This window comes from Vanessa atalanta, chromosome 21, assembly GCF_905147765.1.
Source record: "Vanessa atalanta chromosome 21, ilVanAtal1.2, whole genome shotgun sequence".
Lineage (NCBI taxonomy): Eukaryota > Metazoa > Arthropoda > Insecta > Lepidoptera > Nymphalidae > Vanessa > Vanessa atalanta.
In genome coordinates this window covers 10,030,215-10,057,897 of record NC_061891.1, presented here as the reverse complement: position 1 = coordinate 10,057,897, position 27,683 = coordinate 10,030,215, and the positions used below count along the sequence as shown (strand labels likewise).

Sequence of the window (27,683 nt, the reverse complement as noted above, 5' to 3'; positions counted from 1 at the left end):
ACGCGATTACACTCGATTCCGACACCTAACAGATACTTTAAAGTCTTTATAGACAGTATTGTTTCTTTCCCTTCTGATTAATTTAATTTGGAGAAAAATATATGTATTGAGTGAGTAGCCATCGGACTTGAAACGATGCTATGGCTACTGATGACTTTATGTACGTTAATTGAATCTGTAGTGGACGGCAAGGAGATAGAAACGAAGTTGAGTGACGTCTTCCGGCTGCTGGCGGAGCTGCAGATGAGCTGCGATATAGAAGACTACACGGTTAATCAAAGCTCGCTCGATCAGGTAACTTTTTATCAACTATCACGTGACACTTCACCTCTATCTACCTAAACATATCACGCACAAAAATCTTGCCTTTATCATTGAACACATTCGTATCAAAGTGTAAAAGATTGCAACGATTTTGACTATGTATTTTTAAGTATCAGCTAAATGTAGATAATATGAGACTGACAACACAAGTATATTCTATACTTGATAATGTAACTGTTATTATGCGAATAAAAAAGTTCATAATTCATTAATTCGTTATATCTACTGCACCCTCACAGTACACGTCTCTTTACCATCCACTGGTGCACCAGAGTAGTCTCACAATCATTTGCACATTTCATTTCATGACATTTTGCACATTAACATCGGTGACTTTGCTTACTGTACTTATAGACGTCGTTTCATCGACAATTCATCGATAAGCAAGTGTTACACTTCCATAATGAATAAAAATGTTGACTGCTTTGATGTCATTAACTTAATATTTATCTTATATTTCAGATGTTTCTAAGTTTTAGTGAGAAAACGAGTATCCTGGATACTATTGACGACCCTCTCCCAACTCCTCGTCTCTTGAGGCGAGTCAGCGAAGAGCTGGACAGCGTCACATCACTGTGATATCCTCTGATTTATAAATAAATAAATGGTATACGAGTACCATTAAAAATCGTTAAGAAAACATTTTTTGCGAGATAATTATTAAAAAAATCAAGTAATTTGGCAACTTAAAGTTATATAAGTTGTCTTGTACAAATCCAAAGAGTCAAAACAAACGTTAATACTAATTCATCCTGACCAAAATATAGAAAAATACGTATTAATTCTTATCACGGATGGAATAAAGACACAAAATTTCGTTTAGAAACTAAGGGAAACTTTTGCTTTCATTGCTATTTCTAAACTGTATTTTTTACTTGAAATAAAAACAAGTACGACCGAATATTTGAATCCTGTATCGTTACCATGTTCGTTTTTAAGTTTATTTGTTTAATCGTCAATAGTTCAGCGGTATACCGGTATAGCGAAGCGAGCGGCGAGCGAGGCGGCAAGTCCAAATACGTTACGCTTGATTTGACAGAAAATAGGAAAAATTATTTATTTAATTTCTTGCACAGATAATATTATTTAGAACATGAGTGCTTGGGTTTTAATTTACGTTTGAAAAAAGAAAAAAATAAATTTTTTCCGCTGTCTTTTTGAGTATTTACTTCGAACGACATCTTTTCTTCTATGCAATTTCTCAGTTATCCTCGTTATTGTAGTCAAATCTCAACTTTTATAGAAACTAGCTACTTCAATAACAACATTACGGGTGTTTCAAAGGCGAAATTGTATTTATGAATATACTTCCTACTTAGAATAATAATAACAACGTAATATTCATTGATAAACGATGACTTAAACAAGGTAAAAATAGTTTTCATATAAAAAACTGTATTGCCTTAATTTTGTACTGATTTATAACAATTTTAAATATAAGATATTCGAATTTAATGGAGAAATAAGTATTTTTATAGTAAGTTTGTAACAGGCCGACTGTGATATAACTGTATTTGTGTTGCGTGTTTTATATAAAATATGTTTAAGAGAAATAAAATTATGGTTTATGGTTAAATTGTTTTATTATTCATCACAATCTTATAACAGGATAATTAAGTTTTATTTTATAAAATAAAGCTGTACCAGAGATCCATAATGTCTTAAAATGTAAAGTCTTGGTAATAAGTTGTTAAAAGTGTTGCAATATAACATCATTTTTTACAAGTGTGACCAGCACAAAAAATACATACATGCATATAAAATAACATAATAAATGAACAAAAAAACTGTTGACAGTTCTATTACTAATAAAATTTCTATATTAAAACATTGACTAATATAACCATCTCTTTCTCACGTATCTGATTAAACAGGATGGCAACTTTTTTAGTTCAACCGTACTTTGATAAATTTCGTTTAGCTTTCTTTGGTATTGCAAGGAATGTAAGGAAATATAAATGAGAAATTTCAAATTCTCATCATTGAGTTAATAATTTTTAATTAATTATATTAATAATACTTTTAAAGATTTTTTGTGATTATTATATTCTTCGTACATTTTAATAGTAAACAGGAATTTGCATTTCTTACACGGTTATTCTGATAATTAATGCAGCATATAGAGTCTTAGACAATAATATAAAAATACGATAGTCAAACGAGATTAATTGTTGTCAAAGGAAGGGTTCCGCAGGCCGGCGGATTTCTTGAAGTGAACCGCGAAAATATCCAACGCACGAAATATTACGTCCTTATTCACTTCCTTGTGGCTGAAGCTGGATACTACAAGCCGGACCGAATCGGATACGGTTTTCTCGCTGAACAGATATGTCTCTGAAAACATACAATTCCATGTACTAAGTATATTGCCATGGAAAAAAAAAACTTAAGTAACTTTTAAGGAGAATGTCTGGAACTTATTCTTGCACGCTGCTTCAATTGGTTGTTTTTTGGTGGGAGGGCTTTTCAGATAATCTACCGCCAAACAATAATATTCATATAGTATGGTTGTGTTCTGATTAAAAAATAAGCGAACCAGACACACAGGAGATAAAATTTTCATCTCGAATTGATATAAGGAATGTCTACCAAAAAAAAATACCTGGAATCGATTCCGAGACGATTTGGCACGTTTCATCAATATTAAATTTTCTTAGTTTCTTTTCGGCGGTCGTGTCCGTCGGCTTAGAGAGCTGATCGAAGTACAAGAACACTTGCTTCTTTAACCAACCGCTGAAGTCATCTAGCCACGCGGTTATCAGGGTTTCGGCTAGGTCTGTAAATACCATGAATTATTTTCGTAGGTTCCAGTTTTGGTGGGCTGTTTGGAGTAATACTCATGCAAATGTGAAAAAAAAAATCGTTTTGAAATGCTGAAAGTTTTAAATATGTATGATATAAGTCACTAGTTACCAGCACACAGCAGGGTAGCGAGCCGGAAGGCGAGGTGTTCGTCCGACACCCCTATTGCGCACCAACTATCCGCACTAGCGCACCAACCGCGACCCACAGTCGCGCACCACTCCTCTGGCACAGACCACGTAACACATAAATAAATATTGGACAACATCACATACATTACTCTGATCCCAATGTAAGTAGCTAAAGCACTCGTGTTATGGAAATCAGAAGTAACGACGGTACCGCAACCACTCAGACCCGAGACAACGTAGAAAACTAATGAACTTTTTCTACATCGACTTGGCCGGGAATCGAACCCGGGCCCTCGGAGCGGCGTACCCATGAAAACCGGTGCACACACTACTCGACCACGGAGGTCGTCATCATGAATCACAGGAAGGCGGGCAGGGCAACCATCGACCGCGTCCACGTCAGATGCGAAACCGCAGGTTAATTTCAAAACAAAGATAGGAGGGGCCGGGCACCCCGAACTCAAGTGGGGAAGGTGCGTGAGGCGGGCCGAGGCAGCGTACCGAGGCAGCGTACCGAGGTCGAGCGGCGCGGGCGCGGCGCGCGCGGGCGCGGGCAGCGCGCGCAGCGGGTCGAGCGCGGCGTCCACGTGCCACAGCGCGCGCCGCGCCGCCCACAGCCGCGCCGCGCGCCCGCTCACCTGCGCCCCGTTATCGGTTATTCGCCTCCTGTATATCTCGATTCGGTTTTTTTAAATAAATCTGCGATTCTCGGTTTCCTCTTCTGAGACGTTACAGTAATGAATTTTTCAAATTATTTCAATTATATGATAAAAGAGCTATGTCATCGTTTTCAACCTACCTAACCTACTAATTATTGTGAACATTGACAAACATTTTTTAACAAAATTAATAATTAAAAAAAATATATAAGCTTGATATTTCTCTTGTCAGTTATGCCAGTGCCAAAGCCAGACCCGCGAAGCGAAAATATTTACAATACTCACACTCAACTCGGGCGAGGTGCACACGTACGTCCAATCGTGTAGCTGCCGGGGGGGCGCCTCCTCCCCCTCGGCACCGACGGCTGTCTTTATCGAGTTAAACACTCCCGTGACCGTGCGCTGGAATAATCTACGACAATGTTGTTCATAACTTAATAAATACCGTCGACTTGTTTACAAAATAAATAACAAAGAACTACTCTCTCTTACTTATATCAAAACATATATATATCTGTCTCCCTCCCTTATATTGGGATATCGTTTAAAGTTAGCTCTTTATTATTTCAAAATTAAAAGTTAATAGTTTTTCTTCTGAATACAAATTCTACAGAAATCTCGGAGAAGCTCAGGATATCACTTACATACATTTCAACTACGAACAATCTCAAACAAAACTCGTACTATACATGCGAACAGCATTTCCAAAATTAAATTTTATTGGTCGGAGGAATCCTACCCAAGGTACAGTAATATTAATTGCTATAATTTTGATTAACGCAAATTGTCTTTCGCATTATTAAGACGTAAAGAAATATAAATAGTTGACTGTAAGTTACATTAAGAGTACTCACTTGTCTAATCTCTGCATGTTGTTGGTCGTCTGCCCGGGAGAGGAGCCGCGGTCCAAGTTCATGTCATACTCGTCTGAAACATTTATAATGAGTGAGTGATTCATGCAAGGTTCAGATACATATGTGCTTGTATGTATGTATATCTTATTAGTGCTTAGTAGCCGAGAATTTCAATTTTCCTAGCCGGTATAAACAAGGCTTTTTATTTTATGTTTGTTCCTCAAACTAAAACTTGTATATAGACCCTTATTGCACCCGTGTGAAGCCGGTACGGGTAGCTAGTTTATTCAAATAATGTACTTTACAAATAAATAAATAAGAACAATTATAAAACATTATGCGCGTACCGGCGAGCGCGGCGGAGTCGACGTGCGCGTGCGCTCGCGTGCGCGTGTGCTCCGAGCTCTCCCACCACGCCTCCTCCCTGTCACAGATACATAAGCTATAAATCTTCCCCATCAACGGAAAGGAAGCTTCAGATCAGCTGTGGGATATTTACCCATAAACAATTTAATTGTACCATTAAATCGATGATCGGAATTAGGAGTGGTAACGGGAGTACCTGGGCCCGGCGTGCTGAAGCAACGTGCGCAGCTTGGCGATGCTGGCGGACAGGTCGGCCGCCTCCTCGTACTGCGGCTCCGGGGACTCCGACAGCGAATCGGGCGCGCCGCCCTCCGCCCTCCGCCCCCACGGGCCCGCGCCGACGGCCTGCGGCGCCGCGGTCGAGTGCTTACAGAGACAATTGCATCGTGGATAAATATGTTTTAGAGTGGCGGTATCGTATTGTTCCTCTATCATTTCAGTTTGATTAAGGATTAGTTAGTTATTGTATACATAGATTTTAGGATCAACCAAAACTTTCCATCAAGAACAATGATTTCGAACGAACATTTTACGTCATTCCCGTAATATGAATGTTTTTAAATTTTCGCTTTGCACTTTCTTAATTCTAAAACACTCACCATACTATCCTGTGAAGTGACCCTCTGCTGTTTGACTAATGGATGAGAAGTCCCGTTTTCTTCTAAAAATATGAAATCAATGATTAATTCTATGCTTGTCTATTTGTATGCAAGGAGTAATCTCCGGCACTAATAATCTAATTCCAAAAGTTGCGACACTAGTAGAAGGCTTTAAAAACTATATCACAACTTAGTTCCCAAAATTATTTGTGCATTGGTGCTGTAAGGGATGGTCAAATGGCGTTGGTAACCACATACAATCAGGTGGCCCATTTGCCAGTATAGGGCAGACTATTTAAAACTAAAAAGAATTACGAACTCTCTTTTTTCACCGACGACCTAATGGCGCCGACAGACGTTTGTTTTAATATAAAATTGAATTCTGCAGTGAAGTGTCACCAACCTTTGTGGTTACCGAAAGGCATATAGGACTCCTTCACTTCCATGACGACTTCTGGCTTCTGTCTGCTCTTATGCAGATCCGAGGGTGATATTTTTTCACTGTTCCTATCTTTATGAGCTGGTGATTTTTCCTGTTTAAATCACAATATCACAAAATATTTAACATGACAAATAACATTTTATAAGTTTTTATTTGTGACTAGCTGTCTATTCAACGAGATATTACAACGGAAAATAATGACGAACTTCGATACAAACTTTAATTTAACTTTAAAAACCCTATTTTACTCTATTGGGTGATGAATTTTCAAAAACGCTGACATAGCTATATTTTATTCCTAGAGAGCCTAAATACCAATTAGATTTATTACCAACATATAAAACCTAAGAACCTTTACCTTAAGTTTAACCCTCTTAGGTGATAAGTATTCAAAAATCTTCTACGTGTGTCTTTACTTAATCAAATAAGCCTAAATATCCTTTTCCATTTTAAATGCCCTTAGGAGAATAATTTTGAAAAATTCTGAGCGTTCACCAATTCATATGGAAGTCACGTACAAAATCTTATCAAATACTCCGGTTTGGACTGTGCGTTATATATTTGTGATTTATGTGATAATACTTACTTGTGAATCATCGCTTAACCCTGTGAATCGGAGGCCCTTCTTAATACCTGCGATACCTTTATCCAGCAGGCCCTCCATCATGCCCGCTGCTTCATCCTGGAGGATAAAAATGTTGCAATATTTTGTCTGTTCTCAATATCCATACATATAAAAACTATAGCAATGTCTGTACGCAAATGTTTTTGTTTAGTATAATCTTCATGGAGTTAACAAGAAAATATCACAAGTCTGTCTGTGAATGCACTATCGAATAAAAGAGGGAAGAAAAATGGGATCTACCCATAAATTATAATCTGTGTTATTTTACTGAACGTCTACTCCTCAGGACCTTATGAAGAGGCGCTCAGGATTATTTTCTAAATTATTCGAGTAAATACATTGTTATTATAATATTCCTCTTTTTTATTTCTGTGTAGCTGAATTACTCAATTCTTGCATATTATTATGGCAGACGTGAAACTTGCTATCAGAGACGTTGGAATCAAATTTGACCTTGAAATGTCAATCTCATTGAGAAAAGTAAATTATCTTAAAAAAATAATTTTATTTTTGTTAATTATTATTAGACGAATACACCGAGATCTAAATTGTAACAAGAAAATATATTTTTGTATCATAAGCCTAAGTCATATCTGTACCGACATGCTTCGTTGATAGTTTAACAGATATCGACAGAATGTGGACATCATCTCACAGTAGGTTGCTCAACTTCTTACCAGGTGGCATTTTTTGTTGGTTACTTTATGAATTAAATGATTTATTTTTGCCATTAACAACAGGATATAGTTGGCATTTATGTCTACGAGAGGTGTTTTTGTAATGACGCCGGGTTGGGTTTAGAATAATCCTCCACGATTTTGGGGAAACAAATTGTTGTATATGTTAGAGAATTGGTCCCTGATTACAACAATACCACTCGCGTCCTGCGAAACTGCACCATTTTCGAGAAAATTAAGAAAAACTATCATAACCTATACTCACGAAAATATGTCAAATAGATTGTAATATTACTATAAGAGCAGGATAAATAACTATTTTGTATAAGTTCGACAAGGATGCAATATACATAAGGTGCTTGTCATATGTCAAAACGCTAAATGAATGTGTCAAATATCACGAAAGTGTTTTGACGTTATTCATATTTAAATATGTCGTTCGTTGTTTCTTTTTGACTCGCGTATTTCGAATGAGTGCTCATTTTGTTTGTTGTGATTTATTTCGATAATTTTGCTAGAAAGCTTAGATTTATACATTTGATTGTATAAAATTGACACAAAACCGACTCTGTTAACTCTGACTCAATATGGTCTTGTCGGACTTACCCCTAGAGTGTTTTTTAAGAAACCGAAGGCGCGTAGGGGGCAGCTTCGCCTTTCGTAACAAAGCACAGGCACATCGTGCCTGTGCTTTGTTACGGCAGGCGGGTGCTGCACATCCTGTAGCGCCGAAGGCCACTGAGTTTCGAAATTGTTAATAAATAGCCCGATTTGAGGTTAGAATTATATGATTAGTTTTTGCCAATATCTCAAGAACGAAGCAAATTCGCATGATGGGAATGGTACCAGAGCATAGGGAGAATACTCATATACTTCCCCAGAGCCCCTCTACCCCCCGCTCCTGGAGCAGATTACTAAGCCGCAACCATGACGCCTAATGTTCCTAATAGTATGTATTTATGTCAAAATTAGTAAATAAAAAAAAATCTAAGCGTTTATTTAAATGAAATACTATAAACGCCTTACACACACCATGCTGTTGAAATGGAAGATACAGTGAGGGCTCCAAAATCAGACACAACACATACATAAGGACACACACACAAGTTGAATTCACTGAAAGTCAAACAAAGCGAGAAATATACCATAAACATGCAACATGCAACACGCATCGTGAAAAATCATTTATCATTTTTTATCTTACTTACATAATTCGTTGTTTACTGAAATATATTTGGTCGATAAAATTAAACATTTATTTTTACTCGTTTTCAAGATAGAAAACTAATTACAAATTTTTTTTGTCACATTCATTATTTATATTACGATATATATACACTAGTAAAAATGTTTAATTCAATTATACTACGGTTAATTTTATTTTTCTAGTGACGTCATAATACCGAGGGATAATTTTGACATGTGATGTCCGCGGCCGCGGCGGCCGTTCTCGGCGAAACTAGCAATCTGTACGAGACATACTATAGTTCACAAGTTCTCAAGCACTCCTAATCGGAGCGGCAATTCGACACGACGTGCTTCATGGGCACTGCAGCGCACACACTTCCAACTTCCATACTCCGAGCTGCTACTGAGAACTTTTCGACCGATTAAGCTTATCAACTTAATGGCCCGACTTGGGGTTTGAACGCAGGACCACTGGTTCGAATCGTAAAACATTCACAAGTACAGTAAATGCACTATCTCCATCAGCTTCGTCGTGATTGGGTAAATATAATTATGTGAGTAAACATTACATGTTAAAAGTGCAATTTGTTTGAGAATAATACTCATGCAATCGTGAAAATGATTTAGTCAATTTATTATATTGTAAAAATTGTTCCAAATTTGAAATGAAAACTAAGATCTCTGGTAACAGATAAAAAATATTTAATAATTATATACAATCTGTGTCTAATCTGTGACAAAAGCTGTTTTCTTTGCCGCTTCCTGTTTATTTAGGTTATGTAAGATATTAAGCAGTTTAAAAATATAATATAGATATGCAGTAAGCAGATAGATCGTGCAAGAGACATACACTGGAATGTTTGCGGGGCACATCTATGTATAATGGGACCTGCAGGTCTCCTATCTTGGTCTTGGCGTGGTGCACGGTGGTCTGAAGGTCTTTCAGCAAGGCTTCGGTGGGCTTGGGACTCGTTTCCTTCTTGGAATCCTTGCTAGTCTCTGGGTCAGATTCAATCGTGTCTTCTTCGCCTACAATATAAGATACATAATTAATTTTTTTTTTTACATTGTAAACGCTATAAACTATACTATAATTATAACTAAAGCTGTAAACACACTATAAATTAAAAATGTACCTTAAATACTGACAATTAAGATGATAAAAAAAGAATAACGCCACGCACATGCAAGGAAGTAGAGAATGGAGGTGGAGGGGGATAATGACGGGGTTAGAAAGCGTCATGACGTCATATGAATCCCATTTACTCTAGATGCGCCAGTAGATGTTTCACAACATTATATAATAAAGTTGCTAAGCATGTTAACAACATAAACATGACTCAATGAAATAGTCTGCTGATTGATGACGTATTTATAGCAACACAAGTGCGATTGGTGCTCATGTTCTTAATGACCTGTATTATTTTTTATTATGTAATAGGTAGGCGAATGAGCAAATTGGCCGCCTGATGGTAAGTGGTCATCAATGCCCATAGACATTGGTACTGTAAGAAATTATAACCATTCTTAACATCACCATGTTGGGTTTTAGGGATAAAAATATAGCATAGATTAAACCCCAACAAGTCCTTGGGGTTTAAAGCTTTCTTCATTTCAAACTTGATCAAATTTTTATCAGTGATTTAGCTGTGATAGCATAACAGACAGACAGACCGAGTTACTTTTGCTTTTATAATATTTCTATAGATTATACAAAATGTTACTGAATTATTCCACTACCCTAAATACACAACAGTAACTGGAGTAGTTAGTATATAAATATATACATCAACTACATAAGAATACAGTATACAAGTTGTACATACCAAACCATAGTGGTTGTGGGGATGCATCCCGCATCTTGGGACTTTGTTCAGCCTCCTCATGACCCCAGAGCCGGCTTAGGGTCATCTCATCCAGACTAGCCAGCAGATCCTGACCAACACTGATGCACTGTAAGTCTATATCAGTGTCCCAAGTTTTGACACTGCCTGAAATTTATATGATATTTGTATAAAACAAAGTCTTTGTATTTAAAAATATATCTCAATAATATATTTCTATAAATATATACCTTCAATAATTCTGTCATATATCTTGACTTCATTCCTTCCCTGCCTACCTCTGCGTTGTCTCAAGATTGCTGCAGGTTTTATTTCCAACGGCTCACTCCCTTCTACGGCCTTCTCAGGCTCAGACTTTTCATCTTCTTTATGTTCCTCATTTATATTGTTTTGATTCACTGGTGTTACATTCTTTTTGGTAATTCTTGGACTAGATTTAACTTCAGGAGGTTCTTGTTTTACAGGTTCTTGTTTTATAGGTTCTTCTTCATTAACTTCGACAGCGGGCTCATTGGCTGGCTTTTCTTCGGAAATTTTATCTTGTACTTTGAGCAGAGAGAGTAATCTGTCATTTAGCCATACTGGGTCAGATATTGTGTTATCAATTAAATTATCTAGCTTTTTGGCAAGAATCCTGATGAGCAGCTCGGAGTATGGTGTGTCCCACAATTCCCAAGGTACTAATTCTTTTAGAATAATTCTCAACACATCAGTACAATGGTCAGCTGTTACTGGCTTCTTATTGTTAAATACTGGATGAATCTTCTTGTATAGTACTTCTATTGAGTTTTCAGGATTGGATTCATGTCTTTTTAAAGCTTTTTTATATTCTTTCAAATGAGTTATGAATATGCCACAAGTGTCTACATATACATCTTTAGTGTCTATTTTATTACATATCTAAAAAAATAAAGTTAAATATAATAAAATTTTGTACATCTATCTTTCCATTTTAACATTTCAAGAAGCGAAAACTTACCTGAAACGTTTTGGCAATCATTTGATCCAACATTTGCTTACATGCAAATGGAAAACCAATTTCTTGCGAAATATACGTCATATACCACGACGAAACCAACTTCTTTTCCAATACCGACGTTATCACACTTAGTTCATTCGTATCATATTCTTTTGTATGTTCATTTTCAACCTTCTTTTGAATTTGCGGTAAAACATCGGTAAGGAATGACAAGAAAGGATATTTCTTTAAAAGAATATCTAAATCATACTTCAAAGGTTTATTGAGGTGAAGTAACCATTGAATAAATTTAAAACTGCCGAACACAGACCCAACGAACAATAATAAAAGATAAATTATGAACCAAATTCCAGTGATAGGCGATATATTTGTGACATAGTTTAGTAGAATACATATGACTGTGCCACTACAAGATATTATTGTTACAGTTTCGAGTAAATTTCTTTTCAGCAACATTTCTAGAAGTATTATTAAGATAATTAGTTATTCGATCAATAAATTAATTTGTTTTGGTACAGTATTAGGCCGTCAGGCGTCAATAAACAAAGTAATGGATTGACGTCAATGTCAAACATGAAACAATGTACAAATAAAATCAACTTCTTATGTCGTTCAGTAATTAAACTTTGATAATAAAATATGCAAAACGTTAAATGAAAATGACCTGTTAAAATATCACATCAAATCACGATTTTATGTATGAATTAAAATATTTGATGGAAAATCTTTATTTTTCATTAAAACGTTAATTTTAATAAGTTTTCCTCACAGTTGTGTCCGTGATGTTCGAATTTATCTGTACCCACTACCCAGAACACATGCCAATACATAATATTGTCTAATGTCATATTGTGTGAGTGATGTGTCACGTCACTTACATTAAGCCTGAATAAAAAGCTGTGTACTTACTTCTTTGCACATATAATATTATCAAAATGTAAGTGATAATTTTAACAAAACATGGATTATTTATTTTATAACTATGTTTTACCAAGAACTTTTGTTTAAGGTCTAAAGTGACTTTCAAGATTACGCTGACTTCGGATCCTAAACTTCCCTTTAAAGTGTAAGTCTTTATCAACATTCAGAAATGATTTAGTAGAAACCTTATATGTGACTTCAACGTAGAAAAACATTTTCGAATTGCAAATTATTGAATTTTTGCCATTCATTGAACGAGTTGAAAATTTATTTTTGTTCGGCAGATGCTGAGAAATTGTGGGTTCTACGTTGAAGTTACATCGTTCTGGTGATGGAAACGATTGTGGTGCATCAGTTTCTCGACTTTTTCCAAGACTTCATTAACTTATGTCTGAAACATGATTGGCCGAGTGACACGACAACACCAGAAGAATTCATAAATGCTTTTTTAATTTCCCAACACATAGAAAAATGTTTAGACAAATTCCACAAACGATCTCTTATTGATGAATTATTATCAGCAATTAATAAAAAACAAAATACATCGAGCTTGGTTTTAAAAAAATGCTTTTCTGATCCACCAAAATATATTTTAAAGAAAATACTTAATTCCTCAATAAATATCACCCAAGTTAATGTAGGGATCATAATATTTCTCGATCTATTTTCTGAGCAGAAACTTGAGGACTATTTGTCTGACTTAATGTTAGAAGCTGCATCGAAGGAGACTTTGCTAAAGAATCTCAAAACTGAGATACCGAATGAGCTTTTATTGGACTTTAAAAGTAAATTTCTTCTCTCAGAACTTAAAGATACAGATTATGCAAAGAAAGTAATTGATGACATTTTAAATACTTGCACAGATAATTATATGGATTTGTTAATACGGAGCCTATTATGTAAGGACTTGAAATACGCTCAAGGCTTAGATGTACTTTCTAAAGCGTTTGTAAGTTACATGACAGTCAGAAGTGTTTCGAGAAAAAGTTTTTGGAAATTATTGTTTAGCATAAACGAGGACATTTTTTTACAATTGTGCCTTAATCATGGTGATATATTTAAATTAATATCTAAAGCTTTAATTGACAGTGGTAAGTTAGTTAAAGAAAATATGTCAATGGATTACTTTTATATCGAACTTACTTATTCTGAGCTGCAGTCAATAACACAAACTATATGTAAAAATGAAAATTTAAAATTAGATTTTTTAGATCAAGTCTTGGAAAGCAATGAAGATTTCACATTTTGGAATAATTTTATGTCTTAAATTATGTAAAATAGTGATTAAAATGTAAATGATATAATTTTACGGAATTCAATAAACAAAATTGTTTTTTTTTTTAATAAACTGTGTATAATTTTCTTTTTAATAATTTATTTTTACCAATAATTTTAAGTTGGCAACCCCCAGAAAATATTTTTTTCATATCTATTTTTTATAAAATTAATGAAGACAAAGTTTTTTATGTATATAAAATGTAAAATTATAAATGATTGTTACTCAATGCATGGATATTTCCAGTGTTGTCTATAACTAATATTATAATATTATGTGTACCAACATTGAGTCGCTTTGTCCCTTGTGCTTAAAATTATACTTACATTTAACAATTTAACAAAATTATCAGTGGATGGTACCTAACTACTATACTAACGAGATTTTTTGGTGGTCCACTTATAACAATATTTTTAGAAAAATCGTTAAATTCCTTCTCAGACTCAGTGTACCAGAAGCGACACCTTTTACTGCAGTACTAAAGTTCGCGGCGGAAGAGTTTCGGGTGGACCCTGCTACTAGCGCCATAATCACTGATGATGGTATCGGCATCAACCCTCAACAGACAGCAGGTAGTCTATCGGAGTCCTTTTTTTTGAAGTATAATCTGCAAATTTTAATTTGGACTGTTTTGTTTTTCTTAGAGGCAAAAACAGTCTGCTATCACAATATGGAAAATTAAGGAATAATTAAAATGCCAGTAGGTGTTAATGTCACAATTGTAAATATACCTAAATAAGGCTTTTTTTTTTTCAGGAAATGTTTTCCTCAAGCACGGATCTGAACTGAGATTAATTCCTAGAGACAGAGTGGGCGCAACTCTTTCATAGACAAATTCAGATAAAACATTCCTCTCAAATTTTTGTATTATGACTTTGGATACAACTTACAAACGGATAACGCATTTTAAATTTCGAAAGAAACCATAAAATAAAAAAAATATATTGGTTTTCAATTTTTTTTATTTATGAAATTGTTTCAATGATCACTTCTACTTGTAACCAAGGTCAGAGCTTGTTATGATAATTTAAGAATAATTTTATATACTGATGTATATTTTTATGTTAAAAATGTGTTTTTATAAATAAATAAATAAAATATCCACAAAACTTTGGTAAAATTTATTTTGTTACATACTTAAGCTTAAAACTAATGGAAAGTGTAATCAATGCTATTGTTGTCTATGTTTAGTCTAATCTTACTAAAGGCTCCGTTGCTCTTAGGAATGCTTTTTCAAACTCTTTCTCAGAAAAACGATCCACGGAAGCTCTGAAAAAATAACCATCAATAATCGAAGTATCCGGAATTAATATAGAATCATTTGTGATTATTGATTATTTAAGAAATCTTATTCATTGATTGTGCATGCATTAGGTATTAAAATAAGTCGTAATAGTATTATGATTGAGGTGACTCCACTTGATTTTATTTTAGTTGACAATATTTATTGTGTGGCTAAAAATTTGAAATAGAATCAGATTGAACTTGTTTTGATATTATTATAATTGATTCAACTATTAATGTTGAATTGATTTATCCCTACAACTATACAAATGACTTTCGGTATAAACATATCAATGTGCTTATAACATATGTAAAGACCGATAAATTATTGAGTTTCAAGAAATATAGAAAAGTGATAACTTATTGAAGCATTTTTTCGTTGCTTCCCATTTAATTGAAGGTCTATTTAGACAGCCGAAATCGTTTTCAATTTTACAATCGACCAATAAAAATCGAGTGAAGTCAAAGCGTCAAGAAAATGTTATCGCCCTCACCTCGCCGCTTCTATGATCTTTTTCTTTTCGTCCGTGGGCATTGCGATAACTTCCAAGATCGCGCGAGCGTACTCATCCGGCTCGGACGCCAGGAAACCGGTTCTGGAACCCTCCGAGGTCTCAATGATGTCGGCCAGCGGCCCGCCGGACCGGTGAGCGATGGTGATCAGGCCGGCCGCCATGCATTCCACCACGCCTGGCAATGTTAGGTAATGGTAAGTGATGTGTCACGTGGACCCGAGGGGCGCGGGCCTGCAGCGGACGCACCGATGCCGAAGTGCTCGTTCCACATGGCGTGCAGCGCCAGCTGGCTGGTCTGGTAGAGCTGCAGCAGCTGCGCGTAGGGCGCGTTGACGAGGAAGGCCACGCTGTCGTCCAGCGCGAGGTGCTTGGCCAGGTCGCGCAGGTGCCGCACGCGCTCCTCGTCCGCGGGGTGGCGGCACGAGCCCACCAGCACCAGCTTCACCTGCGGGACCGCCACCGTGACCAGTGTACTCAATAATCGCGGCAACGTTTGGTTCGCCCCTATATGTATAGGGTCTCGACAGACTTGTGTTCCATTTCAATTACCACGTAGTGGTAATATGTATCAGCCAAAGACATTGTACAGAACTACAGATATATTCCGTAATGAAAAAAAAAAATTAAATAAGAGGAGAAAAGGTTATATTTTCGAAATCTCTAATTGTCAATGACGATTCGAATTTCGACCACTGGGTCAGAACTAATGTAACTGAATAGCTAACCTTGTTCCACAGTATCTCGTTCTTAATGAGCAAGTTTCTCAGTTCGTACATCGCCTGCAGCATCAGCGGGTGATCCTTCTCCGGTCGGAACTGCGCCACCGATATGATTCGTATGGGGTCCGAGTCCTTTACCAAAGATCGCAATTTCTTCAGTTCGGTGACCTTGAAAATTAAATTATATGCATCAATAACACATTTTTTTGTGAACTACAACACACAGATACCGAGCGCAAAACAAATTAAATAATCTACACCTAAATTTAAAAAAAAACTAAACCAATATAGATAAAACTTACACTAAAAGATGAGGCGCGTTTCGGAAAATGTTTGAGTAAATAATATTGTAATATAAGAAGCTTCGCTTCGCAGTTTCCCCCTTCCTCCCCCTCCCTTCAAATTTAGACGTGACAAGCGCGGCTTTATGGTCTTGCAAAACATAAAACGAATCCTTATGGTTCTTGGAACGATATCTCACCTCACACGGCGGGTACACCCGGTGGGTGTTGAGAGGTATATTCCAAAGTTCATTGATGTGATCTTCCGTCCACGTGCCGTTGACCATCACTATGTCTGCGCAGCGACCCATCACACCGTACAGCTGGTGAGGAAATACAATAACATGATACACAGAAAAATATCATTGTTTTTGGTTGTAGTTTGTATTTTTAATTAAGTAGGCTCATAAAAACATTGTTGAATCATGGGTCAGTATTGATTTAAATAAAAAGCTACCGCCCGCCGGTTCGCAATGTAAATTCTACGGAGGATAGCTTGTCTCAACTCAATTGGTAAGATGAGCAATATTTCAACTCATTGACATTAATATCACATATATATATGATTTTAATACACAACTGAAATTTAATTAAACCTTATTAAAAATAGTAGCCCTCGCGGGACGGGCGGATATGAAATATCAAAATTGTTGATTATGGAAATAATTTATAATTGTAACAAAAACATAAATAGAGATTCTAATTTCTATATGGCGAAGAATTAGGAATCGGCGGCGAAGCTTATCCTATCACGACGTACGAGTCAGTCTTAAAATAAAGTTCATTTAAATTAAACCATAAATATTTATCTCTATATTTAAGTCGATAGGAATGAAAATTATTTAAAACTCACCCAACCAAACAGTTTGTAATAGAACAACTTGCACCAAGTCAGGAGAGGATTGCGAGCGATGACGCTGCTGTTGTTGTAGCTCGTGAGACGGTGCTTGACGCGTCTCATCATTGTCGACGTGATGATGGGGTAGTGGGTGTAGCAACCCACGGGGCATTGGGCCAGGTAGCGGAATATCGGGTAGGTGAACGCACAGCCCATTGTGTCAATGTAAATATCTGTAAAAATTTAATATATTTATACACAAACAGTCTGTAAATGGCAAATTTCATTATTCATTATGTGGTAGAACATTATGCTAGTCTGTCTGGGGAAGTACAACCCAGTCATGTATGTACCGCTAAACAGCAGTTCTATAATATTGTTGTTTTTAGGTTTGAACAGTAAATGAGTCAGTTTATCTTCAGGTAACATCTTAGTTGCCAAGGTTTATGGTTCCCTGGTGATGTAAAGATTACATCATTTGTGAGTATGCTTTAGAATTTTAGAAAAAAAAAATTGGTTACCACTGCAAAAGCCTGATCTGTTTATTGGGTTTGTAGTTACTTTGCAGTATATTATCACCAAAGTGTACTTTTAATCCTAAAATAGCCGTAAAGATTCACATACAGTACACTTACAGTTAAATTGTTGTAACCTTTAATAGATATAATAGTTTTTATGGAATAACAATTACATGTTACCTCGGTACTCCCAATCCATATGATAAATAAATTATTTACATTTGCAATTTCTACCTGTTTTGAAAATTAACTCAAACAAACAGGCAGATAGAAGAACATTAAAAACAATGGGTGTTTTTGTAACTTGTAAGTAACAAGGACTTTTAAAAAATTATTTTGAAATTAGAATCAAACATTTAAATCTAATTATTGATATGCATTGATATTAAAATTGGAAATGGATGATTTAATTATTAGACATACTTGCAATATTACGAAAGCAATATATAAATTTAAATACATCAATTGTAATAACCTGGATTTAATTTCATAAATGCTTCCATCCCAAGTACCATAGTGCCGAGACTCTGCAGCAATAACGTAAAGTATGGATATCTCTCTGGCTCTATTGCCTTTCCCATGCTCAGTCTGATGAAGTTTAGTCTCTCCGGTTCCACTTTAACATTGAACTGGTTTTGTGCCTTGTTGATTATGGCTGTAGCTTCCGCAGTTTCCACTGTGTAAATGTGTATGTGGGAGTCTGGATACCTAATGTAGTAAAGTTAAGATGTTTATTAAAAGTATCTAATTTGAATTTTGAAAGAAATTTTTGATATTTGAGAATAATCAATAGTAAGATACAGAAACATTAGAAAGTGGATGAGAAGGGCCAAAGATGGGGCTCAATGATGTGTTTTGGGAGAGGCTTATGGTCAGCAGTGGACTAATACAGGCTGATAAAGATTAAATACATATACAAACACATTTTATTTAGTTTTTCATTTTTTAATTGTATTGGTGTTGGCCCTAATGGGCTCCAATGTCATCGGACGGGTAAGATAGTTAAAATACTCAAGCCAGACTGCATTTAATATACTGAGCAATAAAATATATAAATTTATGGCAACATGATAAATTGTTTTATACATAATGAGATTATTTCTTGATAAGTTCAAATAGAAAATGTTTTGTGTAAAATGAATGAATGAATGAATTTCCTATTATTATTTAATTTAAGGCCTGAATTATTCTTTTATAATTATATTACCAAGATGCATTATTGTCTATTATTAGTAACCTTTAGGTTAAAAAGTTAATATGAAAAGATTTACAATACAAGTAACATTGTTACCTAGATAAAATTGCCCTAATGGCAACCCAGAGCACCCTCTCACCACCACCTCCGCCGTTACAATAGGGATGGAAGAATGCTATATTGGGTCCATCCCGTTTCCTTCTTTGAAGCTTTCTTTCCTTTATCCTCATGTACCATGAGGCGAATATAAATGCACATGGTACAATCACAAATGCACCGAACAGAAAGACTCCAACCAATAGCATTGGCAGGAATATAACCAATCTGAAATGTGATAAAGTTCAAGTTTAAACATTAGCTATGAAGTATTTATAACTTCTAAGTATTTTATATCTTATCCTTTAATTTAAGCCATTAGAGATATGGTGAGAAAAATATAATATTGACTGTCATAATTCTTATTAAACAATAAGTGTATAAGCAAATTGGTAAAATTATAAGTTTATTAAAGTGAATAAAAAATTGTATTTAAAATAAATTTATACGAATATAAAAGAAGAGTTTACGATTCTGTATAAGACAGTAATTACTACATTGTTTAATTAAATTATAAGAAAAATATTGAATAAATAAACTTACGTGAAAAGTTCAAATATCATGATGAAAATATTGTAAACACTATAACCTAAGTAGTCAAGGGTTAAAATAAATAGTGAGGATCTTGGGAAAATTCAATAATTCATTGTTTACTTATTACATCATTAGTTTTTGTATTCCATATTAAATTTATTAACCAAATAAATATAACCTTTAACGTGTATGACGTTGACGTAGCTCAATCTAATATTGCTACTATCTAAATTTACATTACCTCAAAAAAAAAAAATTTTTAAATTAATGTAGTATATAACAAATTAATACCAACTATAAGAAAAATGGAAAATGTTATTTTAAGCTATAATAATTTCCTTTAGAAAATGAAATAAAAGAGCAAAAATAAAATGATAGCATTGAATGTATTTAACATTTTTTCGGGAAGTCGATAAAGTAGCAACTCAAATGTGAATGCTGTGTTATCTTTTTTTACGTGCCATAGAGGTGTCGGTAAATTGTGCGTGACAAATGTCACGATACATGTTCAATACAACCATAGATATATATTTTTTCCTATTTCAATAAGAATCTTACTGTTTAAAAAACGGCATCATCGTAATAAAAAAATATTCAATTTGTCTTTTTACTATATAATAATAAATTATTAATACTAAACCATGATACATGTTCAATACAACCATAGATATATATTTTTTCCTATTTCAATAAGAATCTTATTGTTTAAAAAACGGCATCATCGTAATAAAAAAATATTCAATTTGTCTTTTTACTATATAATAATAAATTATTAATACTAAACCAATGTAATATTTCAGAGAGCATTGTTCACATTGTTATATATCATTATATTAAGAGAGATGGACCAAGAATAGATCCTTGAGGGATCCCCACAGTAACTGGAGTCCCGGGAGATCTTTCCATTTACATCAATCCTCTGAATCCGCTTGCTCAGATACGAAATCAGAAGACTGAGTGCAGTATTTCTAATTTCATAATAACGACCAGTTTCGTGTTGCACACAATCAAAGGCCTTAGGTAAATCACAAAATATCCCTAAGGCATCCTCCTTCGTGACTCCTCCCAAGCCTTGTTATTGATAACGTCAACCTTGTAAATCCAAATTGTTTCTTGTGTAGCAACTTGTTATTGTTAAAATGTACAAACATTTGATTTAGTAATAATTTTTCAAAGATCTTGCTAAGAGTTGGTTGTGCAGAGATCTATATTAATTGTTTGGGTCTGAAATACTACCCGACTTAAATATTGGTATTACTCTTCCATGTTTCATGATGTCAGGAAACACGCCACTAAAGACACAATTATTGAATATAGTGACAAGGTAGGGTACGATTACATAAATTATTGAATTGACTACCTTAATAGATATCCCCACAGATCGGCCTTTTTCTGAATACCTAGTGATCTGAAGGAACTTATTATATCATTCACACTTATTGTATTAAATTTAAAACTTATATTACGTTCTTCAACATTGTTTTTTAATAATGATTCAGCAATAGTAGGAGAGGAATTACGTGAATTAGTATTATAGTCGAAATTGGATGTCAGTTTTTAGCATATTGGGGTGTTACAACTGTAACACCCCAATATGAGTAAAATAAATTATTATCAAATGTTGGCAAAGACCTTCTCCTATTGAAGAAAAAATTTGGAATAAGTTGCTCCAATATGGTTTAACTGGTTGGTTGGTATAGGTTCGCTGAATATACATGTTGTCTTTTACCATCGAGCTGATGATATGAGATGATCTGTAAACACAAATCAAGCATATGAAAATCCAGTAGTGCTAGTCCGTTTAAGCCTGCAATCTTCGTCTCAGATTTTCATAGGCCTTCAGTGCTTACGCAAATGTATACATAAGATTTTAAATTAACATGGTTATTTTTATTACTAACGTTCACGAGAACAAGACATTCGTAGATGATGTCGAATATTTTAAACTTCATAATATCGTCTTGTTTCATAGTTTTTGGGAATTATTGGAAGACTACATAAAATCGTAAAAAAAAACTTAGTCATTTATTTATATTTTATTTTTACGAATACGGGAAACCATTTTGTAAATGTAATATATAAAACTAAAATTAAGATCATGATTCAAGTAAAAATACTAGTGACACTCCATTTGGAATACGTATACAATTTTTATCCTTAAATTAAAATATCTGATGTCATCACAGACTATATAAAATACTATAACATTATGTAATAAATATTCCAATCGAAGAAATAGTAAAGATTAATAAACATTAAATTTGCGTATACCGTGCGAACTGCTAATAGCTCTGACATCTAATACTCTGTACATCAACAGTTCTCGATCAGTATATATTTATTTGTGATAAGTAAATTTTCGACTCAACTTCATAAATCCACTTCAAATTTGCATCCCAAGTTCCGATAATATCTTCGTCAACATTCGATACTGTATTTTTTCGTACATCCATAAAGAAGACCTACCTATTATTTAAGATCTCAATGAGATCACGTCATATCGAAGTCAAATCTTGTTTATTTGTCTTTACTATAATCTTGTGGTCAGAATAGGCTGAAAAGAAAATGTAATACGCTGGTGCAAATGTTATTAATGTATAATTATAATTTGTTACCTCCGCTTGGTTGAATTACTTAACACTTATTTTTCACTAATGATATGTCGTTAGGTGCGTTGAATCGTCAAGGATGCTATGACGTCACTAGCCGCCATGTTGTAAAACCGGTTAGGAGGTCTTATAAGAAACTCTCTACGACACGTCTCGGATGGGATATCAACAATCTATCGTACTCCAATAGACTCTAATCTAATCTATTTATTCTAACTCATTTACTTACTACATCAATGTTACGTAAAATTCATTACAATTTACATTTTTCTATTAAAATATTTTCTGATCAATTACACGTGTTGGGTGTTGTCCACACATTGTTCCTTTACTATTTTCTATAGTCGGGTTTATTTTCCTAAATTAAATATACATTTCGGATATTCTAGGACATCAACACAAGAGGCGGCACGGTCAGTGTGCGAGGTCGGTTTCGTCGGCGACCTCTGCGGCGAGGTCCGCGAACTTGGCCACGTAGTCCACACTAGACTCCGCCATCAACGAGTGCAGGTGAGAATCCACCTGCATTAATACGTTCGTTAAGTATGGATTATTTAATATTAATATATAATTTCTTTTGTAATGCGAACACATAAATGTATAAATAAATTGTGGCATTATGGCTGATATATACTTTGAGACTTCTTCTACTTTGAAGCGTGAGTATGTCTTCTACGAAGAATAAATAAGTTAATAGGCGGCACTGACCGGCAAATCCGGCGGCGGCCGGCCCTCCAGGTGTCCGAGGAAGCTGCTGAGGGAGAAGTCCTGAACGGAGCCCTCCAGCCAGCCCTCCGCGTCCCGCAGCAGGCGCGACGGAGACAGCGACATGGACTCTCCGGGCAGGAAGCCTAAGGGGGTAGGAGTAACAGATCCATCATTCGAAATATTTATAAATCAAATTTATACATAGGCTGTTACAAACGTTTTTGAATCATCAATTTACACATTATTAAATTTAAAGTTACCACCGACTGGGAATGCAGATTGTACCGAGAAAAACCGGCAAAAATTCAACAATAATTAATTTTCGACACTTAAGTTAGTACAACGTATATATAGTACGCAAGCCTACTGGCAATGTCCGTCTGTTCCACTTTGGGTCCAGTTTCAGTTGTCTTCTGCTCGGCGGCGTCCGCACAGCTTTCGACCTTCACGATTTTATCTTTATTATCTTTGGCTTCTTCGTCTTCTTCTGCCTTCGATTCTTCTAGAAACGAAAGTTATTTTGCATTAACGACATAAATATATATAAGCAACAGCATTTCTTGTCTCAATACCCTTCAATCTTTGATGGAAGATGATAGTCTTTAAATGTCCCATTGCTGGGTTAAAGCCGCCTCTCCATTTAAGAAGAGGTTCAAAGCTTATTCCACCACGCTACTCCAATCCAGGTTGGTCGATAACACACATTCAGGTTTCCTGACGATGTTTTCTTCACCATCGCGTACGAGATGAATTATAAACACGGATTAAGTACATGGTAATTCAGGGGTGCTTCCCTGAGTTGAGGCCGCAACTATCGGTTGAGACGCACGCCTCCCAGCCACCGAGCTCTCGGCTCTCTCTGATGGACATGAGGTGTAAATTATCTGCATGAAGTTACCTTGGTCGCTTATGTTTTCAGGTAAGGGCGTGATCGGTATCCGGCGGTCGCCGTCGTGGAAGAAGAACTGCCCGTTGGACTCGCTCAGCACGTAGTAGAACGATAAGCTGCGGAATATAGCGCGACAATGTTAAATACCTTTTCATGTAATACCTTGCACGCGATACGCTACCGTGCAGTCGCGCGTTTCTTAGGACAACATATATGCACCTACAAGCTTGTTATATGGTACTATAAAATATATATTTTAAAATTTAGACAACCTTGACCGTGTAGTCCGTTCGTTACATTATTTTGTTTTTAATTAAAGTAAAGTACGACGTACTCTGAAGGAGGCGTGGGCGGCGGCTTCGGCAGGATTCGCGGCGGCGGGGGGTTCGCGTTGGAAACCATTTTGACTGGAATCAAATCTATGTACAAAAGTCGGGTTATTGAAACGTGTCTAAAAATCTACACAAGTTTTGGGTACACAATGACCGTATAAGCCACGCTACTCACTGCTGGGCGGCGGCAGCTTCGGCAGCAGAGGCAGCAGTCTCTGCACCACCACCCTGCGGTCCGACATCCGCGGCCTGCCTCGTCGCCACTTCGGCAAACCATCGAGACTCATTTGGCGTTGGCTCTGTGAAAGATTTGTTTCTCATATTAAATAATAATTTGTAAACATCTCACTGCTGGACTCCTCTGGCTAATACATTCCAACTCGCTGCTCCGCTACGGGGTCACATAGGGCGTACTTTAATCGTTCTTTCCATAGGATCAACACATGTTAGAGTATTTTTTTCATAGAAAGAATACTATATAGATAATTCTTAATATTCCCCCATATAAGAGTGGTTGTTGTTAAGAGTGGTGTTAACACGTGGGCATTAAACCTGCAACTTTCCTATTGCTGGGCAGTACGTATATAGCTAAGTTAAAAATGATGTATAAATTGGTATTCACTTCGGTCTCTGGTCTCGGCGCTATCGGTGTTGGATGTCGGAATATCGTCGAATTGGTCTCCGTCAACTTGGGTGAGAAGTTCACCGGGATCTGGGAGCTGCACGGCTGTTGTTTCTAGATAAAGGAAATCATATTAAAATTATTTATTATTAGGATGATGTCCTATTAAATAATTTCGACTATTATTATTTTATTACAAGATACATTGTTCAATCGATTAGAGAACTGTACGCGGGAGCGTTAACATAAAAAAAAATTACTAATGCAAAGTTAAAAAGAACAATATAATTTATACAAAAAATATACGAGATTAAATGAGTATTTATTATTATTCTGAAGTTAAAATAGGAGTTTTAATCAGGTCGAAGGCACACAGAGATCCGTAGTAACAATTGAACCGATGGACGCTGAATAGTGCGGAGGAACAGGACTCGCCTGGCGCAGCGCGGCGCGGCGCGGCGACACGTGCGCGTTGCCGGCCAGCGCCAGCAGCCGCTTCAGCCTGCAACAGCCGCACCGCTCGCACCGCACGCACGCACGCACGCACGCACGCACGCACGCGCACAGCGGCACTGAGCAATACCAAGTATTGCTCAGTGCCGCGTTGAAGGGTGAGCCGCTGTGACTCAGAGGTTGGTGGAGTTACGTAGGAAATTATTACATTTTTATACGGTGCTGGTGTGTCGTGCGGTGATGACCAGCTACCATCAAATGGCCCATTTGCTCGACTACTTACTACCGCCATGAATAAAAAATTATCACCGCTGGCGGAAACTCCGTCGAGTGTGGCTCGAGAATAGACCCCCTATTCATCACTAATTTTACTGCAGAAAAGTAATACTTATAATTGTTATGAAAAACGAGTGAGCCAGTGGAACTATAGGCGCGGGAGCCGTAACATCTTAGTTCCCGAGGTTGAAGACGAACTTGCATACATTACATGTTTACATTAACAGCCTGTAAATTTTACACTGCTGGTCTAAGGTCTCCTCTCCTTTTGAGGAGAGGGTTTGGAGCATATTCCACCACGCTGCTCCAATGCGGTTTGATGGAATACACATGTGGCAGAATTTCGTTGAAATTAGTCAGTTAGTTTCCTCGCGATGTTTTTCACCATCGAGCATGAGATAAATTATAAACACAAATTAAGCACATGAAAATTCAGTGGTGCCTGCCTGGGTTTGAACCCAAAATCATCGGTTAAGATGCACGCATTCTAACCACTGGACCATCTCGGCTTACTAAAACTTACATAGGGCATGATTAATTTCTTACAGTGCCGATGTCCGTGTGTGCTAATAATAACTTCCTTTTAGGTCATTTGCCACACTATCTACTATGTTTAAGTAAATATGTAGGGTATTCAAAAATTAAAAAAATAGCGGCTCATAGAAACGTAACTCACCGATCGCTGAGCAGAGCGAGTCCGGCGGGCGAGGCCGGGCCGGCGGGACGATTGATGAGCTTACTCACGAGTTTCAAGCTCCCCGACGATTTGTGGTCCGGAGATGATAATTGCTCGCCTAGAATCAAACACATTTTTCACGAACTGTCAAAGTTAGTGATCTGCCAAAAGCATTGTTAGGAAATATATGTCTCAGCTGGAAGACAGGCCGATATCAATTGACTGTAAGTAATTATTATCTATTAATAAACAAACGTCTAAAAGCGAATAAAAAATTCCCGTGAAACTGCATTATACACAAATTATATTAGTGCGGCGTGGAGCAGTAAGTGGAGCAATAAAAAAAACCAAAGAATATTATCATATCCAGACAACCTTGATACTCCTAATGTGGCTATAGACTGCCTCGTTGGTCTAGCGGCTAGTTATAAGGTCACCAGCTAGATGCAAGGATCCCGAAGTCCTAAGTTCAAGGCATAATTATCATTAACAGCTTGGAGTTTGGAAGTCGAAAGTGTGTACACTCCCGTGCCTTGGTGTGTACGTAAAGCAGTTGGCTACTTTGTCTAAACTCTTTTCGGTCGTGTCGGATTTGCCTTCCCACCGGATTGTCAAACTTGTGCACAAAAATATCTCCTGCGCAGTTGGCTGGTCTCCCTTAAGATTGAAATCAGTTAGGATGACATCATCATGTGTCTACAACTACGATGTTTGAATCATTGTTAAAGAACTAAACTCACATTTCCTCTCATCGCCGGAGAGCCCGTCGTTGCTGTCCTGACTGAAGGTGTTCTTCGGAGAGAATATGTCCGTGTCACTCTCCCTCTTTTCTCTCTCGTCCTCCACGGAGCTGTCCACTTTGTCCGGTGTCTTGTTGCCCTGTCTCTTGTCGATGGACTTATCCTTGTCGCTTGGCTCGGTCGGCTTGAGAGATTTAATTGGCTGAGGAAGCGGTGGCGTCGGTTCCGCCCACCAGTAGTCCAACTCGAGCTTTGAACGCGAGCCGAACTGTAAGATAAAGTTTCATTATAGATTCGTATATTTATTATCTGTATTTTATTCATCTATGTATACAAAAGTCTAAAACTACCGACGATGATTAAATACTTCTACAAGACGTGGAAACATAAATTTGGAGGAAATCACACTGGACACTTAAACACATTAATACGTTCGTTTCAATTTTTGCGGACGAAGCCCTAACAATGTCGTGATTTTCTAGTTACTGAATAGTGTTCTCAAAATATTTTTATCTTAATGTATTAATATATAAATAAAATGTTCATATGATTTATTACAAGAAATTGGCGTGCGTGTCTTGGGCAGGGGAGGTGTTATGTATATCTTTTAGGAAAAAAGTAACCTTTGTGCTATTCTAGACTATAATCTATCTCTGCACCAAATTTCATTCAAATCCGTTCAGCTATTCTGACGTGATTGGATAACGAACC

The 27,683-nt window shown here is 36.2% G+C and overlaps 5 protein-coding genes across 8 annotated transcripts in view; 2 read left to right on the top strand and 3 right to left on the bottom strand.

Annotated features, from left to right (window-relative positions):
* Positions 1 to 1,846, top strand: part of LOC125072452 (ATP-binding cassette sub-family A member 13) — an 81,448-nt gene extending 79,602 nt beyond the window's left edge. The window contains exons 69-70 of the mRNA XM_047683086.1: positions 182 to 294; positions 787 to 1,846. Coding sequence (XP_047539042.1) covers positions 182 to 294; positions 787 to 903 — 230 coding nt within the window. The 3' untranslated portion in view covers positions 904 to 1,846. The remainder of the gene's footprint in view (positions 1 to 181; positions 295 to 786) is intronic.
* Positions 1,847 to 1,967: 121 nt separating this feature from the next.
* LOC125072234 lies at positions 1,968 to 12,022 on the bottom strand. The gene is made up of 16 exons (XM_047682757.1): positions 11,491 to 12,022; positions 10,742 to 11,411; positions 10,494 to 10,658; positions 9,518 to 9,696; positions 6,764 to 6,859; positions 6,139 to 6,268; positions 5,736 to 5,797; positions 5,333 to 5,502; positions 5,118 to 5,194; positions 4,771 to 4,843; positions 4,202 to 4,328; positions 3,610 to 3,895; positions 3,455 to 3,461; positions 3,238 to 3,362; positions 2,927 to 3,100; positions 1,968 to 2,658 (listed from the first exon to the last, which is right to left on the bottom strand). The coding sequence occupies exons 1-16, from the start codon at positions 11,944 to 11,946 to the stop codon at positions 2,489 to 2,491; spliced, it is 2,967 nt and encodes a 988-aa protein (XP_047538713.1). The 5' UTR covers positions 11,947 to 12,022; the 3' UTR covers positions 1,968 to 2,488.
* Positions 12,023 to 12,293: 271 nt separating this feature from the next.
* Positions 12,294 to 14,694, top strand: LOC125072387 (ubiquitin-fold modifier 1). Of its 2 annotated transcripts, XM_047683013.1 has the most exons (4): positions 12,294 to 12,427; positions 12,500 to 12,556; positions 14,129 to 14,259; positions 14,444 to 14,694. In XM_047683013.1, coding segments are annotated over exons 1-4 (264 nt in total). In that variant the 5' UTR covers positions 12,294 to 12,425; the 3' UTR covers positions 14,518 to 14,694. The 2 variants fall into 2 exon arrangements, with proteins under 2 accessions (XP_047538969.1, XP_047538968.1); XM_047683012.1 differs by lacking the exons at positions 14,129 to 14,259; positions 14,444 to 14,694 and adding an exon at positions 12,696 to 13,725 and having other exon boundaries at positions 12,340 to 12,427.
* Positions 14,695 to 14,793: 99 nt separating this feature from the next.
* LOC125072386 (GDP-Man:Man(3)GlcNAc(2)-PP-Dol alpha-1,2-mannosyltransferase) lies at positions 14,794 to 19,862 on the bottom strand. Its single transcript, XM_047683010.1, has 9 exons — positions 19,677 to 19,862; positions 19,134 to 19,361; positions 18,318 to 18,550; positions 17,340 to 17,557; positions 16,687 to 16,809; positions 16,212 to 16,373; positions 15,733 to 15,931; positions 15,466 to 15,661; positions 14,794 to 14,956 (listed from the first exon to the last, which is right to left on the bottom strand). Exons 1-9 carry the CDS (start codon positions 19,694 to 19,696, stop codon positions 14,875 to 14,877), a joined length of 1,461 nt encoding a protein of 486 aa, XP_047538966.1. The 5' UTR covers positions 19,697 to 19,862; the 3' UTR covers positions 14,794 to 14,874.
* Positions 19,863 to 22,047: 2,185 nt separating this feature from the next.
* The window catches only part of LOC125072268 (protein cramped), a 35,543-nt gene continuing 29,907 nt past the window's right edge, over positions 22,048 to 27,683 (bottom strand). For all 3 annotated transcript variants that reach the window (XM_047682817.1, XM_047682818.1, XM_047682819.1), the window contains exons 11-20: positions 26,973 to 27,240; positions 26,233 to 26,350; positions 25,263 to 25,329; positions 24,828 to 24,941; positions 24,381 to 24,504; positions 24,208 to 24,292; positions 23,883 to 23,989; positions 23,352 to 23,486; positions 22,985 to 23,127; positions 22,048 to 22,798 (exon numbers count right to left, since the gene is read on the bottom strand). In XM_047682817.1, the coding sequence (XP_047538773.1) occupies positions 22,691 to 22,798; positions 22,985 to 23,127; positions 23,352 to 23,486; positions 23,883 to 23,989; positions 24,208 to 24,292; positions 24,381 to 24,504; positions 24,828 to 24,941; positions 25,263 to 25,329; positions 26,233 to 26,350; positions 26,973 to 27,240 (1,269 nt within the window). In that variant the 3' untranslated portion in view covers positions 22,048 to 22,690. The remainder of the gene's footprint in view (positions 22,799 to 22,984; positions 23,128 to 23,351; positions 23,487 to 23,882; positions 23,990 to 24,207; positions 24,293 to 24,380; positions 24,505 to 24,827; positions 24,942 to 25,262; positions 25,330 to 26,232; positions 26,351 to 26,972; positions 27,241 to 27,683) is intronic.

What these genes read in the sequence shown, in the direction of transcription:
- LOC125072386 (XM_047683010.1), bottom strand. Translation starts at nt 19,696, where the DNA reads ATGATATTTGAACTTTTCAC. An exon ending in ATTAGGGCAATTTTATCTAG is followed by an intron (nt 18,551 to 19,133) that starts GTAACAATGTTA and finishes TTACTACATTAG; the next exon opens with GTATCCAGACTCCCACATAC. An exon ending in ATTACAAACTGTTTGGTTGG is followed by an intron (nt 16,810 to 17,339) that starts GTGAGTTTTAAA and finishes TTTCCTCACCAG; the next exon opens with CTGTACGGTGTGATGGGTCG.
- LOC125072234 (XM_047682757.1), bottom strand. Translation starts at nt 11,946, where the DNA reads ATGTTGCTGAAAAGAAATTTACTCGAAACTGTAACAATAATATCTTGT. An exon ending in GGTTAAGCGATGATTCACAA is followed by an intron (nt 6,269 to 6,763) that starts GTAAGTATTATC and finishes TGATTTAAACAG; the next exon opens with GAAAAATCACCAGCTCATAA. An exon ending in GCACCTCGCCCGAGTTGAGT is followed by an intron (nt 3,896 to 4,201) that starts GTGAGTATTGTA and finishes AACGGGGCGCAG; the next exon opens with GTGAGCGGGCGCGCGGCGCG.
- LOC125072387 (XM_047683012.1), top strand. Translation starts at nt 12,743, where the DNA reads ATGGAAACGATTGTGGTGCATCAGTTTCTCGACTTTTTCCAAGACTTC.